The following is a 17,527-nucleotide window of genomic DNA, read 5'->3' as shown; positions in this document are numbered from 1 at the left end:
CTTTTGTGCCCGGGCTGGCTCTGAACCTTGATCCTCAGATCTCAGCCTCCAGAGTAGCTAGGATTACAGGCATAAGCCACCACGCCAAGCTTATGTTTTTCAATTCTATTTATTATTTGTCCAATTCTCTCCAGCTACTAGTATATAAAATAGCCTCACAGAGTAAAGCGCTTGAGAGTCACTTAATAAAGATGACAGAATAAATTTGACAAGAGTGTAAAGAATTTTAGAAGGTCACTGAAATGCCAACTCCTAAAAGTTTCTGCCTTTATACATAATGACATCAAGGAACTGTGCTATGTATTGGAGCTCTGAGCCCTAAAATTAGAATATGGGCTACTCAATTCTAATCCTTTTAGGCAATTATAATTAACTTCATTAAGACCTACAGTGTCACTCAAAAGGAAAACATGCTATGACTCTTTTGAATATTCAATGAACAACTCATGCATACTTAATAAATGCTAGCTCTTTCCTCTGGCTCCCTCCCCTCCATCAAACTCTATACCCTTCCAGGATTTTGGCTTGGTCTCTGCTCCGTGTTGCTTGAGAGTCTTTCCTCCATATCCATATTGCTGTTATTATCTTTGTCAGACAAGAAGTCATTGTGTTGAGATAAAGAATCACTTTCTGAATGATTAGCTGATGGTGTTTCTGATCTCTGATTAGTAGGAGAAGATGACCTAGATGGTGATTCCAAAAATTTCTTGATAGCAGGATGATTAAAAACCATTGTGTCACATGTCTTTGATCCCTAGAGGAAAAAAAAAGAAAGTGAACTTGTTTTTTATTAAAGAATTTATTAACATTGACTTTTACATCATATTTCAAATGACATGTTTAACAAACAAGTATTCAAGAAGGGAATCTTATATATATAATCACTGGCACTTAGATTTTAGAACATAATTAAAATTAGGCTGAGGGTTTGTATATCATAGATACATATTAATCTATGTAATAAAACATTATGTCTATAGAGTCATAGATTTTTATGTCTATGTACTAATTGTGTTTATATTTCCAATACCATGTCCATAGCACTGGGTACCCAAATATTGAGTCCTTGCTCTTGTACTGTTTGGATCTAATAGCCACATATTAAGGATACCATGTGCCTTTGTTCCTTTGGTCTTGACTTGTCTCACTCAACATGATTCGCTCTACATTTATCCACTTCCCTGCAAATGCCATTATTTTATGCAAGTGAACTTTTAATAGACAGAAGAAGTTGACAAAAAAAAATTGTTCTCTAAAAATCTGCACCTTAAGATCTTGTTTAAAATCCTTAAGTTTCCAATATCCATAAAAGTCTAAAGTCCTTTTTAAAAAAAAGCTAGAGTAAGCTCAACACTAAAAGCCAAAGATAAGCCAGTATACACAATGCACAAGGGAGGATCAGGAGTTTGAGGCCAGCCTGGAATACATAGTGAGACAATGTTTCAAAATAAGACAAACAAAAAGCTACAGTATATAAGGGCTTCTGAAAATAAACAAGAAATAGAGAAATAAAGATATATAGTAATACAGTGCCCAGGCCCTGAGTTCAAGCCCCAGGACTGGCAAAGGAACAAAAAAAACAAAAAACAAAACAAAACAAAAAAGCAATGTGATAAGGAGAAAGGGAAAGAAAAAGAATGAGTAATTTTGAAATATAATACAACTGTCTATGAAAACAAAACAGAATAAAACCAAACAAAACTCTTAGTGGACAAAACCCTGATTTTGTCTCAAGCAGTAATCCATCCTATAAGACAATAAACTCTAGGTTCTAATAGTTGGAAGTGGCCCTGTGGCTCAAGTGGTAAAGTGCTAGCCTTGAGCTGAAGAGCTAAGGGGCAGCACCCAGGCCCTGAGTTCAAGTTCCATGATCCACCATGGGGGGGGAAAATAGTAATAGCTTCTTCATAGCATCCTTATCCAACTATCTACATCATTCCTCAAGATAAAAGTTTACTTTCCTAGGGGGTGTGGGGGGGAGGGAAACGGGTACCAAGACATGTGAAAGGGTATCAATGTATGTGAATTAATGCACCTTCTATCTGGCAAATATCATGTAACCCTTTTACTAATTACAATAAAAAAAAAGAAAAAAAAAAGTTTACTTTCCTAGCAAAGTACTCTTCATTCTCAAAAAAACAAGTGAAATACACTGCATTCCATTAAGTCATTCAATGTAGTTATGTTCCTAAGATGCCATTTTTAGAACTGTATTATTTACTTTAAAACTCTTTATGAAAATATTAGGTTTAAGCTGGACGGTGGCTCACGCCTGTAATCCTAGCTACTCAGGAGGCAAAGATCTGAGGATCAAGGTTCAAAGCCAGCTAGGGCACAAAAGAACCTGAGACACTTTATCTCCAATAACCTCTAGAAAACCAGAAGTAGGGCTTGGCTCAAGGGTAGGGCGGTAGTCTTGAGCTGAAGAATTTAGGGACAGTGCCCAGACCAAGTTCAAGCCCCATGACCCCACCCCCCCAAAAAAAGAAAAGAAAAAAATTGGTTTAGGGCCAAGAATGTATCCCAGTGGCAGAGTGCTTGCCTAGCATACACAGAAGCCCTGGGTTTGATTCCTTGGTACCACAGACACAGAAAAAGTCAGAAGTGGTGCTGTGGCTCAAGTGGTAGAGTACTAGCCTTGAGAAAGCTCAGGCATATTGACTAGACCTGAGTTCAAGCTCCAGGACTTGGAGGAAAAAAGACCAGACCAAAAATACTCATTTTAGTGAAAAGGAATCACACTACTTCTTCAGAATCAAAGTCTCAAAGCTGACAAAGATCATCAATAAAGATTTCTCAGAACTTTGTGATAAACTCTAAATGATTCTAGGACTATTTTAAGTAAATGAGATTAATTTAAATAAGTAATTTTGGGAGCTGGGAATGTGCCTTAGTGGTAGAGTGCTTGCTTAGCATGCATGAAGCCCTGGGTTCAATTTTACAGTATCACATAAACAGAAAAAGCCACAAGTGCAATATGGCTCAAATAGTAGAGTGCCAGCCTTGAACAAAAAAGCTAAGGGATAGTAAGTGCCCTGGTCAATTAGGTATCATATAATAAATTAAAAAATACTTCAATAACCTTGAATAAATCCTATTCATCATAACAAGATAAAATATATGCACTTCTAGACCACTAAATATCACAGATCAGAACTGCTATTTTTTTTTTTTTGCCAATTCTGGGCTTGAACTCAAGGCCTGACCACTGTCTTTGGGCTTGGCTAGTAAAGCTCTACCACTTGAGCCACAATACCACTTCCAGCTTTTGTGTGTGTATGTGGTACCAAGGAATCAAACTCAGGGCTTTGTGCATGATAGGCAAGCACTCTACCACTAGGCCACACTCCAGGCCCGGATAATAAGCTTTTTTTCCCCCAAAGTAACATATACCTTTTATTTTTCATATTGCAAAACAATTTACTTTGTCTTTTTTTCATATTTTTATTGTAATTAATAGAAGGGTTATATTATATTCACCAGATAGAAGATGCATTATTTCACAAACATTGATACCCTTTCTCATGTCTTGGTCCCCATTTCCCTCCCCCCACCCTGCCCCTCATCTTGTCCCCCCCCTTCCCTATCCAGTTTCAAATAACCAAATCAGCATATATACAATATATCAGATAACAAGGTAAAATACTGTAACAATATGAGATAATCAAGGGATAGCAAAAGAGATGGGAGATAACATAGTACAGTAAGGACAACAATCACTCACTGAGGGAAGTGTGGCCTAGTGGTAGAGTGCTCTCTTAGCATGTATGTAGCCCTGGGGCTAATTCCTCAGTACCACATATGCACAAAAAGCCAGAAGTGGTGCTGTGGCTTAAGTAGCAGAGCACTAGCCTTGAGCAAAAAGTGTTTTAGGACAGTGCCTAGGCCCGAGTTCAAGCCCCAGAACTGGCAAAAAAAAAAGTGTATGTATATGTGTGTGTGTGTATATATATATATCACAGAACAAAAGTTATGCTAAAATTACCAAAACATCAAACAAGAAGAGCCCATTTCAGTTCAGTTCAGTCTAATCCCTGATGCCTGACTTTAGAAAGATTACTAGAATGAGCAAAGTATTGGGGGATGGAATTCAGTGATAGAGCACATGATTATAAAAGCATGTATGAACCCTGGCTTAAAGAAAAAAACAAATGTACCAGGAATATGGCCTAGTGGTAAAGTGTTTGCCTCACATGCACGAAGCCCTGGGTTTGATTCCAAGGTAACCACACACAGAGAAAAAGCCAGAAGTAATGCTGTGGCTCAAGTAATAGAGTGCTAGGCTTGAGAAAGCTCAAGGACAATACCCAAGCCATAAGTTCAACACCCAAGATTGGCAAAAAATAAAAAAATAAAAAAATCTGAAAGTTGATATAAAAAGTGGAAGAAGTTGGGCACCAGTGGGTCATGCCTGTAATCCTAGCTACTCAGAAGGCTGAAATCTGAGGATCACAGTTTGAGGTCAGCCCAGGTACAAAAATCCCTAAGTCTCTTCAACCACAAGAAAACCAGAAATGGGGTTGTGGCTCAAGTGTTAGAGCATTAGCCTTGAGCTAAAGACCTTAGAGACAGCGCTCAGGCCCAGAGTTCAAACCCATGACTGAGCCCCCCCTACCCTCCCCCCTAAAAAAAAGAAATAAAGAAAAAAGAGTGGGAGGAATTAGCAAGGGATGTTGAATAAGATAAATTAAATGGATTGGGTACTGTTGATTTACACCTAGCTACTTACCCTAACTACTCCAATGACTGAAAACTGAAGATCACAGTTTGAAAGCAGCCCAGAGAGACAAACTGAAGAAACTCTTATTCCCAATAAACCAGCACAAAGCCAGAAGTAGAGTGAGGCTCAAGTGGTAAAGCTTCAGTGCTGGATAAAAAAACAGCACGAAGCCCTGAGTTCAAGCCCTCATACAGGTATAGGGTGGGGTTGGGGGTGCAGAGAAATAAGCCAAATTAGGAACCAGGACAAGCTGCAAACAAGTCTCACTTGTATTCAATCAAACCACAGAGCTTAGGATAATGCTAACAATTAGTAAGAAGGATTAAGTATTAACAAGTTAGAGAAGGAAAACCAAGGGATATGGAAGCATGTAATGACAGATAAATGTGTGTATTTTACCAGAAAGATAGGCTAGGCTTGTCAAATTCTAAAAGATAGGCATTCCATACTGACATAATACAACAAATTTGACTAGCAAGTGAATAAGGAATTCTTACCTCAGAAACTTTTAGAAGACCTGCAGAAGCATAGTAGTTCGCTACAATACAGGCACGAAGTTTATCCATCATCCTTCTTGCTTCAATCAATCGCTAAAAACAAGTGTTTGCATGTTATTTTTAGAATACAGCAAATACAAGCAACATACAACAAACAAAACAAGACATGCAAATAATAGAGGCATGACTTATAAAGAAAAACAAAACATTTCCAACCAAAAAATTGGCAAAGATTTAAAGAACTACCAAAAAGATATGTTAATATATTAATATGTACGTGTATGAAAATAGAGACTATCCATATTCTACCCAAATAACAAAGAAGGATTATTTCTGACAATCAAATAACGTTTTCTCTTTTGTAATTTTTTTTTTTTTCAGGTCCTAGGCTTGAGTTGAGGGCCTGAGCACTGTCCTTGGACTTTCTTAAGGCTAGAGCTCTACCACTTGAGCCTCAGCACCACTTCCAGCTTTTTTCTATGTATGTGGTACCCAGGAATTGAACCCCGGTCTTTGTGCATGCTAGACAAGCACTCTACCACTAGGCCAAACTCCTGGCCCACCTCTATAAATCTTATAACCAATTTTTTTTTTTTTTGGTGCCAGTTCTAGGGTTGGAATTCAGGAACTGGGAAGCGTACCTGAACTTTTATGTCACTTGCTCCAGCTCCATTCCTGAATTTTTTGTGGTCAAAAGGAGACTCTTACCACCAGCTCTTTCTCAAGACTTTCCTGTGTGGGCTAGGTTAAAACCACTATCCTCAGATCTCAGCCTCCTGAGAAGCTAGAATTACAGCTTTGGTACCAATGTCTCAGTATTTTTTTTTTTTTGGTGGGGGTCCAGGGGCTTGAACTCTGAGCCTGGGTGCCCGGCTAGGATTTTTTTAAATAAGTTTTTTATTGTAATTAATAGAAGGGTTACATTATGTTCACCAGACAGAAGGTGCATTACTTCACAAACATTGATACCCTTTCTCATGACTTGGTCCCCATTTCCCTCCCTCCACCCCCACCCCTTATCTTGATTTCCCCCCTTCCCTATCCAATTTCAAATAACCAATTATGCACATATAAAATATATCAGATAACAGGGTGAAATATTGTAACAATATGAGATAACCAAGGGATAGCAAAAGAGATGAGAGATAACATGGTACATTAAGGACAACAATCACTCATTATATGGCTTTTGTTTCCTTATCCTGGAGGTCCTTACATTTAGTGTCATACTATATGGCCTTATGTTTCTAGATTTTGTTCTATTATGAATCTCTGTTAGGAGAGTCCAATGTTTCTACTGATTATGACAAATGAGGGAGACTATTGGGCCTATGTTCCTTTGGCTTCCCTCACTTAATATGATTTTTTCTAAGTAAATTTCCTTACAAATGGGGTGATGTCATTCTTTCTGACAGCAGCATAGAATTCCATTGTGTACAAATACCACAGCTTGTTGATCCACTCATCAACTGAGGGACATCTGGGTTGGTTCCATATCTTTGCTATGGTAAATAGTGCTGCAATGAACATCGTTGTGCTAGTGGGTTTAGTATGTCCAGCTAGGATGTTTTTTAACTAGTATTTTTTGCTGGATTTGATGGTTTAGGTCTGCAATTCCAATTCTAGAGGTTAAAGGAGGAGAATCATAACTTTGTGGCCACCGTGGTGAGTTACACTGTAAGATACTATGTCATTTTAAAACAAATAGAAGGGCTGATGCTAGTACGTCATACCTGTAATTCTAGCTACCTATGAGACTGACAATAGGATTGCTGGGTACTGGTGGCTCATCCCTATAATTAATTCTGTTCAGGAGGCTAATATCTGATAATCAAGGTTCAAAGCCAGCCCAGGCAGGAAAGCCTCTGAGACTATTTCCAACAGACCACTAAAGGGCCGGAAGCAAAGCTGTGTCTCAAGTGGTAAGGTGCTAGTCTTGAGCAAAAAAATCTCAAGAGGCTGGCGCAGTGGCTCATGCCTGTAATTCTAGCTACTCAGGAGGCTGAGATCTGAGGATCAAAGTTCAAAGCCAGCCCGGGCACAAAAAGACCTGAAACTCTTATCTCCTATTAAGCTCTAGAAAACGGGAAATGGGGGTTGGCTCAAGGGTAGGGTTGTAGCCTTGAGCTAAAGAGCTCAGGGACAGTGCCCAGACCAAGTTCAAGACCTATGACTCACAAAAAAAAAAAATATCAGGCCAGGAGTTTGGCCTAGTGGTAGAGTGCTTGTGTAGTAGCAGGCACAAAGACCACGGTTCAATTCCTTGGTACCACATACATAGAAAGAAGCCAGAAGTGGTGCTGTTGCTCAAGTGGTAGAGCTCTAGTCTTGAGAAAGCCCAAGGACAGTGCTCAGGCTCTAAGCTCAAGACCCAGGGCTGGCAAAAAAAAAAAAAAAAGACAAACAACAACAACAACAAAAAACCATCATATACTTTCCTCCAGAGATTTAAATGTCTTTTTTCAATGTATCATCATTTATAATATATCATCATTTATACCTGATCAATGACTTCAATTTCATGTTCTTTATTTTTCATTTCAAGAGCAAACTGTTCCTTGATAATAGTCTCAATCTTCTGGACAGCAGCATCTCGAGCTACATAAGAAACATAAAATATGCCCAAGCCCAATTTAGTAGCTGTCTTGATTTGGTCAATAAGCAACAATAGCAGCAGCAACAACAACAAAGCACTAAAGGGACTACTGTATTACCATGTGACATTCCTGCAAAAATGCTGGATCTAGGGGCCAGGAGTGTAGCCTAGTGGTAGAGTACTCACCTAGCATGCATGAAGCCCTGGGTTCGAATCCTTGGTACCACATACACAGAATAAGCTGTGCTGTGGCTCAAGTGGCAGAGTGCTAGCCTTGAGCAAAAAATGTCTAAGGAATGCCGGGCCCAGTGGCTGTAATCCTAGCTACTCAGGATGATGAGAGCTGAGGATCATGGTTCAAAGCCAGCTTGGGCACTAAAGTCTATGAGACCCTTATCTCTAATTAATCAGAAGTGACACCGTGGTTCAAGGGGTAGGGCAGCAGCTTTGAGCTGAAGAGCTCAGGGTCAACACAGGCCTAGAATTCAAGCCCCACGACAAAACAAAAAACAAAAACAAACAAACAAACAAACAAAAAACCTGGATCTATTCACAACAAAATATCAGCCAAAACCAAACCAAAGACAGCCTACAAAAATAACTGGTCCAAGGGCCGGGAGTTTGGCCTAGTGGTTAAAGTGCTTGCCTAGCATGCATGAAGACCCGGGTTCGATTCCTTGGTACCACATACATAGAAAAAAGCTGGAAGTGGTGCTGAGGCTCAAGTGGTAGACCTCTAGCCTTGAGAAAGTCCAAGGACAGTGCTCAGGCCCTGAGCTCAAGCCCAGGACTGGCAAAAAAAAAATAAAATAAAAATAACTGGTCCAAGCTGGGCATGGTGGCTCACGCCTATAATCTTAGCTACTCAGGAGGCTGAGATCTGAGGATCAAGGTTCAAAGCCAGCCAGGGCACTAAAGTCCATGAGACTCTTATCTCCAATTAACCTCTAGAAAACAGGAAGTGGGACTGTGGCTCAAGGAGTAGGGTGGTAGCCTTGAGCTGAAGAACTCAGGGACAGTGCCTAGGCCCAGGGATAAGGCAGTAGTCTAGAGCTGAAAGCTCAAGGACAGTGCCCTGGCCAAGTTCAAGCCCCACAAAAAAAAAAAAAAAAGAAATATATCTAGTCAGGAGTTTGGCCTAGTGGTAGAATGATTGCCTAGCATGCATGAAGAATCAGATTTGATTCCTCGGTACCACATACATAGAAAAAAGCCAGAAGTGGTGCTGACGCTCAAGTGGTAGAGCTCCAGCCTTGAGAAAACCCAAGGACAGTGCTCAGACCCTGGGCTCAAGCCCAGGACTGGCAAAAAAAAAAAAAAAAAAAAAAAAAAAAAAAAAAATATATATATATATATATATATATATATATATATATATGTTGGATGCTAGTGGCTCATGTGTATAGTCCTAGCTTCACAAGAAGCTAAGATCTAAGCTAGCACAGGTAGGAAAGTCCAAGAAATTCTTCATCTGCAATTAAGCACCAAAAAAACCATAAGTAGAGCTGTCACTCAAGTGAGTACAGTGCCCTGGTCCTGAGTTCAAGCCCTAGAACAGCTTTAAAAAAAAAAAAAAAAGCTATCTAATTTCTTCCCAAGTAAATCTAGTTTGGATCTTAAATGTCTCCTAAATATCATATGCTAAAAGCTTGATCCTCAGCTGATGAAGCAATTGAAGTAGTGGAAACTCTAGGCAGTCTGGCCTAGTTGAAGAAGGAGCTCACTAGGGATTATTCCCCCCCCCCCCCACCCCGGGTCTTAAACTGAGGGCCTGAGCACTGTCCTTGGACTTTCTCAAGGCTAGAGCTCTACCACTTGAGCTGCAGCACTACTCCCAGCTTTTTTCTATGTATGTGGTACTGAGGAATCGAACCCAGGTCTTCGTGCATGCTAGGCAAGCTCTCTACCACCAAGCCAAACTCCCAGCACTAGGGATTATCTATGACGAGTATATTTTTTTCCCTAGGGCCATTTCTGGCCTGCTGGCTCTCTAAGCTCTGGTTCTAGGCTGCCATTAGGTGAACAGCCTCCTCTGTTACACTACCAGACATTCTATCCATCTTAAGACCAAAGTAATTGACTTATGGCTTGGACTGGAACCAGGAAATCAAAAATTTCCTCAGCCTAGCTGGGTGCCTATGGCTCACACCTGTAATCTAAGTTACTTAGGAGGCTGAGATCTGAGGATCATGGTTCAAAGACAGCCTGGGCACAGAAATCTCTGAGACTCTTGGTTCCAATTAACCACCAGAAAACCAGAAGTGGCACTATGGCTCAAAGTGTAGAGTGCTAGCTTTGAACAGTGCTCAGGCCCAGAGCTCAAACCCCATGACTGACAATTTTTTTTTTCCCTCAGGCAGGTGCTGGTGGCTCTTGCCTGTATTCCTAAGCTACTCGAAAGGCTAAGATCTATGATAACAGTTCAAAGCCAGCCTGGGCAGAAAAGTCCATAAGACTCTCTTTTTTTCCTTTTACCAGTCCTGAGGCTTGAACTCTGGGCCTGAGAACTACAGCTCAGCTCCTTTAGCTAAAGGTTAGTATTCTACCACTAGAGCCACAGTACCACTTCTGGCATTCTCTTTGATTTAACTGGAGATAATGAGTCTCACAAACACTCTTGCTCAGGCTGGCTTTGAATCATGGTCCTCAGATCTCAGCATCCTGAGCAGCTAGGATTGCAGGTGTGAGTTATGGGAGGCAAACTTGCAAGATTCTTATCTCCAATAAACTACTCAGAAAAGGCCAAAAGCAGCATTGTGGCTCAATTGGTAGTCTTGAGCCTGAGTCACTCAGAGACAGCCACCAGGCCTGAGTTCTGGCCCCAGGACTGGCAAAATAAGTATTTCCTCCTTTCATTGTTTCTCAAGTATTCCATCACTGATAAAATACAGGCTGACACACATGTAAAATATTTAACTAACAGTAATTTTTTTTTTTTTTGGCCAGTCCTGGGGCTTGAACTTAAGGCTTGATTACTGTCCCTGAGCTTCTTTTGCTCAAGGCAAACTCTCTACCACGTAAGCCACAATGGTACCTCCAGCTTTTTTTCTTTACATAGTACTGACAAATTGAACCCAGGGCTTTATGCACTTTACCACTAAGCCACATTCCTAGTCACAAGTAATATTCTTAAATAATTTATTTTATTCTAAGTCACAAAACAAGTCTGGTGAAACTGTTTCTATACACATTAAAATAACATGCAAACATCAAAATAAATAGCCTTTATCTATAGATCATCTATTGTCACCACACGATTACCCAGTATCGTCCAAATATCGTAAGACTATAATTAAAAGGAACACGCAGGGCCGGAGTTTGGCCTAGTGGTTAAAGTGCTTGCCTAGCATGCATGAAGACCCAGGTTTGATTCCTCGGTACCACATACATAGAAAAAAAGCTGGAAGTGGTGCTAAGGCTCAAGTGGTAGAGCTCTAGCCTTGAGAAAGTCCAAGGACAGTGCTCAGGCCCTGAGCTCAAGCCCAGGACTGGCAAAAAAAAAAAAAAAGAAAAGGAACACGCAAAAATAGCTAAAGCTGTTTGTTTCATTCACACCACTTTCACACATGACTTAATGTGTTTCTGCCAGATCAGTCTTCTATGCCACTATTATATACTATTACACAAAACACTTGACAAATCCTTCTTACAAACTCCTGTGATTATATACACAACCATGGAAATTATTCTCATTTTTTGGGGTATGTGTGGGTCATGGAGCTTGAACTCTGGGCCTGGGCGCTTGTCCTGAGCTCTTCAGCTCAAGGCCACCACCCTATCCTTGAGCCACAGCCCCATTTCCCATTTTCTAATGGTTAATTGGAGATAAGAATCTCATGGACTTTGAACTGCAGTCCTCAGACCTCAGCCTCCTGAGTAGCTAGGATTACAGGCAGGAGCCTAATTATTCTCATTTCTTAAGAGAAAAGGCAAATGGGGGCACGGAGTTTGACCTAGTGGTTAAGTGCTTGCCTGACATGCATGAAGACCCTAGTTCAATTCCTCAGTACCACTTACACAGAAAAAGCCATAAGTAGTGCTGTGGCCACAGCGTTGCACAAAAAGTGTCCAAGGCCCTGAGTTCAAGCCCCAGGACTGGCAAAAAAAAAAAAAAAGGCAAATGTCAACTAAGAAATAATTTCCCAAGGCAAGTCATTTTTATTATTATCATTTATTAAGTAGTTGTACAAAGGGTTACAATCTGCAAGTCAGGCTATGAGTATAATGCTTCTTGGCCAATGCCATCCCTTCTTTCCTTCCTTCTCCCCCAATTTCCCTTCAAGTGACATAGTTCATTTTTAATATAATGTAATCAATTTCTACCTGAATTCTCAATTGCTTTTTGTCGTTTATTTGGAAGGGCCACAGCTATATCTTCATAATCAGGGTCAGTCTCTTTGATTGTTCGCTTGATTCCAGACATGGTGATGTTCAGTTCTTCACTGCAAAACAATAATAAATTGACAAACAGCATTGTACACATGGGTATTTACCATGCAGTACAATATTGGAACATGAAAGTTGATGTAGCCAGTTGCTGGTGGCTCATACTTATAATCCTACCTACTCAGAAGACTGAGATGTGAGATCCAGGTTCTAAGTCAACCTGGACAGAAAAGTTCATGAGACTCTTCAACTAACAAGCAACAGGTTAGAAGCAGAGTTACAGTTCAAACAGTAGAGCATTAGCTCTGAAAAAAGAAAGCTAAAAGAGAGCAAAGCACTGAGTTCACCTTCCACTACTGACACACACATACACACACACAAAAGTTGCTAAATGCAAAAAAAAAAAAAAGGTTGAGCCTTGGGACTCAGGCTTATAATCATAGTTACTTAGGAGAACAAGGTATAAGATGAGCTCTGGCAAAAAACAAGTCCTCAACCATTATCTGGGGACTGTGGCAGAATGCTTGATAACCTAGCTAAGGGAATGACAATGGCTGGGTCATCCCCAGCAACAGGAGAAGCATAAATAGAAGGATCACAGCCTAGGTCAGCAGGAGTATGAAAGTAAAACCTTACCTTGAAAATCACCAATGGAAAAAAGATGCCACTAGAGGTGCTAAGAGCACTTACACCTCAAAGCACCATGAAGAACTATGTTAGTACATCTTATGAGACATATAAGAGCACTTGATACAGGTGGGAGATTCATTATGGAATGGTAACTATGTAAAGCCTAAATCCATGAAAACATTTTTCTCTAACTGCAGAACTGTGCCAATAACACTACGCTTCATGCATTTGTAAATATCCCAGCAATTTATTAAAATAACACTATGCTTCATGCATTTGTAAATATCCCAGCAATTTATTAAAATGCTAGTCCATAATCATGAGTCAACTGCTGTAATTCTGAATATTTTTGGAGTACCTTAGAATCTAATTACTATTTTTGTAAAGTTAATTTTTAAAAAGAGGGGAGTTTTGTTTCTTCTTTGGTCATAATTAAACACTGTGAGAAAAACTCTGGTAGTTATATAAGCCTTACTTCTTCCTCATGAATGCAGACAAGTAAAAAGAACCCTATCTTCTACTCACAGATAAACCTTAAACCAGGTCAATAAATTCTAACATATAGACCTCACTTTGTTCCTGCACCAAAGTGCTTCCTCAGTGGCCACCTGTCTTCTAGAGCTTGTAGATCATTTTATGGGATTATCTGTAAAACAGACCCCAAGTCAAGCATCATTCTCATTTATTCATCTATAAAATTCATGGTGTGCATGGTCTTCACCACATCCCTAGATATTTCTTTTTTTTTTTTTTTTGGCCTCAAGGCTAGCACTCTGCCACTTGAGCCACAGCACTACTTCTGGCTTTTCTATGTATGAGGTACCAAGGAATTGAACCCAGGTCTCCATGCATACACTGTACCACTAGGCCAAACTCCCAGCCCCTCTCAAGTAATTTCAAAAGTAACAATGGCTCCTCCCTAAGAAGATGGAGGGTTCATATATATATATATGTATATAAACAAACTATGTAGTTTATTTTATCCTCAATTCAGGGATAAAGCATAACTTTTTTTTCTTTTCCTTTTTTTCATTGTATTTTACTGTTGAGGTACAGAGGGGTTACAGTTTTATTTGTCAAGTAGTGGGTACATTACTTTTTAAACATTAATACCCCTTCTCATGTTTTTCTCCCACATTCCCTCCCTCAATAAAGCATAACTCTTGACTCCTCTAAAATTAGGAGAGTTATCAGAGAAGAAATTTATGCAGAGAAGGAAGATAAGAAAAACCCACTAATAACTTAATTTGAGGGGACAAAGTAATTTACTTTTCATGTAGTCCTTGAGAAAAAAAGCTTCTGATAAAAACAGAGACACTAGTTTATATGGAACAAGAAAAGACCTAGAAAAGCCAAAATAATTCTAGGCAAGAAGAACAATGCTGGCAATATTACAATACCAGACTTCAAACTCTACTATAGAGCCATAATAACAAAAACAGCATGGTATTGGCACAAAAATAGACCAGAAGATCAATGGAACAGAATAGATGATCCAGAAATAGAAGCACATACCTATAGTCAACTTGTATTTGACAAAGGAGCCAAAGATATACAGTGGAACAAACACAGCCTATTCAATTATTGGTGCTGGAAAAACTGGGCAGCCACATGCAGAAAACTAAAAATTGACCCTAGCCTTTCACCATGCACAAGCATTAACTCAAAGTGGATCAAAGACCTCAATGTCAGACTGGAAACCATGAAACTGCTACATGATAGGGTAGGAGAGACACTGGAACTCATAGGCACAAGCAAAAGATTCCTGAACAGAAGAATCCCAGGGTCACAAAAGATTGGAGAGAGACTCAATAAATGGGACTACCTAACAATAAGAAGTTTCTGCACAGATCAAAGCATAGCTACAAAAGTAGAGAGACTGCCAACCAACTGGGAAAAGATATTTACCAATAATACATCTGACAAATGCTTAATATCTAGTATCTACAGGGAACTCAAGGAACTAATCCCCCCCAAACCCAGCAAACCATTTACTAAATGGGCAAGGGAACTAAAGAGAAACTTATCAAAAGAAGAGGTTAAAATGGCAGAAAAGCATATGAGAAAATGCTCATCATCCATGGTCATAAAGGAAATGCAAATAAAAAAACGCTAAGATATCACCTTACCCCAACAAGAATGGCCAAGATTTTGAACTCAGACAATGACAGATGCTGGTGGGGTTGTGGAGAAAAAGGAACCCTACTGCATTGCTGGTGGGACTGTAAACTAGTTCAGCCACTCTGGAAAGCAGTGTGGAGGTTTCTTAAAGAACTGAAAATTGACCTTCCCTATGATCCCGCCATACCACCTCTGGGCATCTACCCTGAAAATCATAACCCAGGATATGATAAGGACACCTGCTCAGTTATGTTTATCTCTGCACTATTCACAATAGCCAGGCGATGGAAACAATCCAGATGGATACAGAAAATGTGATATGTGTGTGTGTGTGTGTGTGTGTGCACACACACAATGCAATTCTACATAGCCAACAGACAAGATAAAACAATGGCATTCACAGGGAAGTGGATGAATCTAGAGCGAGTCATGTTGAGTGAGACAAGTCAAGACCAAAGGAACAAAAGGCACATGGTGTCCTTAATATGTGGCTATTAGATCCAAACAGTACAAGAGCGAGGACTCAATATTTGTATACCCAATGCTATGGACATGGTATTGGAAATATAAACACAACTACATAGACATAAAAACTTATGACTCTAAACATAATGTTTATATATATATTACATAGATTAATATGTATCTATGATATACAAACCCTCAGCCTAATTTTAATTATGTTCTAAAATCTAAGTGCCAGTGATTGTATATAGATTCCCTTCTTGAATACTTCTTTGTTAAATATGTCATTTGAAATATGATGTAAAAAATCAATGTTAATAAATTCTCTAAAAAAAAAAAAAACAGAGACACTAAGGGCCTGGAGTTTGGCCTCGCATGCACAAAGACCCGAGTTCAATTCCTTGGTAGCACATACATAGAAGAAAGCCGGAAATGGTGCTGAGGCTCAAGTGGTAGAGCTCTAGCTTTGAGAAAGTCCAAAGACAGTGCTCGGGTTCTGAGCTCAAGCCCAGGACTGGCAAAACCAGAGACACTGGTGGCTCATGTCTGTATTCCTAGGTATTCGGGAGGCTAAGTCCTGAAGATCACAGTTCGAAGACAGCTTGGGCAGGAAACTCCTCTAGCTAGACTCTTAGCTCCAATAAACTACTAAACAACAACAATAAAAAGCCAGAAGTGGCATTATGGCTCAAGTGGTAGAATGCTCACCTTTAGCAAAAGAAGCTCAGAGACAGCGCCCAGGCCCAGAGTTAGAGCCCCAGATCCAGGAAAAAAAAAAAAAAAAAAAAAGCTTAAAGATTCTGCCCTGAACATTCTTAAATAATCAGGTCTGCTGCTATCTAGCAAAAACAATAAATACTAAAGTACAAACATGCCACACTGAAATAAATTCTAGCTAAAGCTAGGCACATCTGTGACCCAAGATTAAATTACATTTGGGATTCTTCTTGTGAGGCTTTTAGATTTATGAGAAGGAGATGTAAGCAGCTGTTAGAAATTGGCAATTCAACTTTGAAACAAAGTATCCTAATCCTCTCTAAATTTTGAACGTGAAAGGGTGATTTTTTTTTTTTTTTTTTGCCAGTCCTGGGCTTGAGCTCAGGGCCTGAGCACTGTCCTTTGTCTTTCTCAAGGCTAGCACTCTACCACTTGAGCCTCAGCACCACTTCCGGCTTTTTTCTACGTATGTGGGGTACCGAGGAATCGAACGCGGGTCTTCGTGCACGCTTGGCAAGCACTCTACCACTAGGCCAAACTCCCAGATCCCCGTGAACAATTTTTTTTTTAAAACTGTTACCCTCATAATTTATAAGAGTAGATTTTTGCTCTATTAGACCAAAACCAAATATGTAGATACAAAATCAAATGAATAATTTACCAGGGCTAAAATAAGACCTACTATCCTCCAACTTAAAATTTCTACCTCATCAAAGCAGCCTTCTTATAAAAAGCAAATATTATCCATTCAAACAGAAAATACTTTCCACAGCAAACACATGAAAATGAAAGCTTTTAAGTAAACCTACCAGCCCCATCCAAACACCATAAACAGGTACAAGTTGTTAAAGGTTTAAGCCCAAAACCATAAAAAAAACCTTTTAATGTTTTATACCTTGAATTAAACTCAGAGAAAAAAAATAATCTTTCAAACTGTATAATTAAAAATATGATTGCAGGTATGGTGGCTCATGCCTGTAATCCTGGCTACTCTGGAGGCTGAGATCTGAGGATTGTGGTTCAAACCCTGCCCAGGCACTAAAGTCTGTGAGATTCTTATCTTCAATTAACCACTAGAAATCCAAAAGTGGCTCAAGGGCTAGAGTGGTAGCCTTGAGCTGAAGAGCTCAGGGACAGAGCCCAGGCTCAGAGTTCCAGCCCATGACTGACCCCCCCCCCCCAAAAAAAAGAAAGAAAATTACCATACACTGGTAGCTCACATATGTAATCCTAGCTATTTAGGAAGCTGAGATATGAGGAACAAGGTTCAACACCAGCCCAAGCAGAAAAGTCTGTGAAATTCTCCAAAAATATAAGTAAAGTTGTGGCTCAAGTGGTAAGAGCACTAACCCTGAACAAAGAAGCTCAGGGATAGACAGCACTCAGGCCCTAAGT

The 17,527-nt window shown here is 39.7% G+C and overlaps 1 protein-coding gene across 1 annotated transcript in view; it reads right to left on the bottom strand.

Annotated features, from left to right (window-relative positions):
* Yeats2 (YEATS domain containing 2) overlaps positions 1-17,527 on the bottom strand; it is a 91,841-nt gene that overhangs the window by 67,082 nt on the left and 7,232 nt on the right. The window contains exons 2-5 of the mRNA XM_090342871.1: positions 12,137-12,255; positions 7,718-7,815; positions 5,218-5,310; positions 509-754 (exon numbers count right to left, since the gene is read on the bottom strand). Of these exons, the coding sequence (XP_090198997.1) occupies positions 509-754; positions 5,218-5,310; positions 7,718-7,815; positions 12,137-12,236 (537 nt within the window). The 5' untranslated portion in view covers positions 12,237-12,255. The remainder of the gene's footprint in view (positions 1-508; positions 755-5,217; positions 5,311-7,717; positions 7,816-12,136; positions 12,256-17,527) is intronic.

This window comes from Megascapheus bottae, chromosome 1, assembly GCF_031878675.1.
Source record: "Megascapheus bottae isolate mThoBot1 chromosome 1, mThoBot2.hap1, whole genome shotgun sequence".
NCBI lineage: Eukaryota > Metazoa > Chordata > Mammalia > Rodentia > Geomyidae > Megascapheus > Megascapheus bottae.
This window is presented reverse-complemented; position numbering and strand designations above follow the sequence as displayed.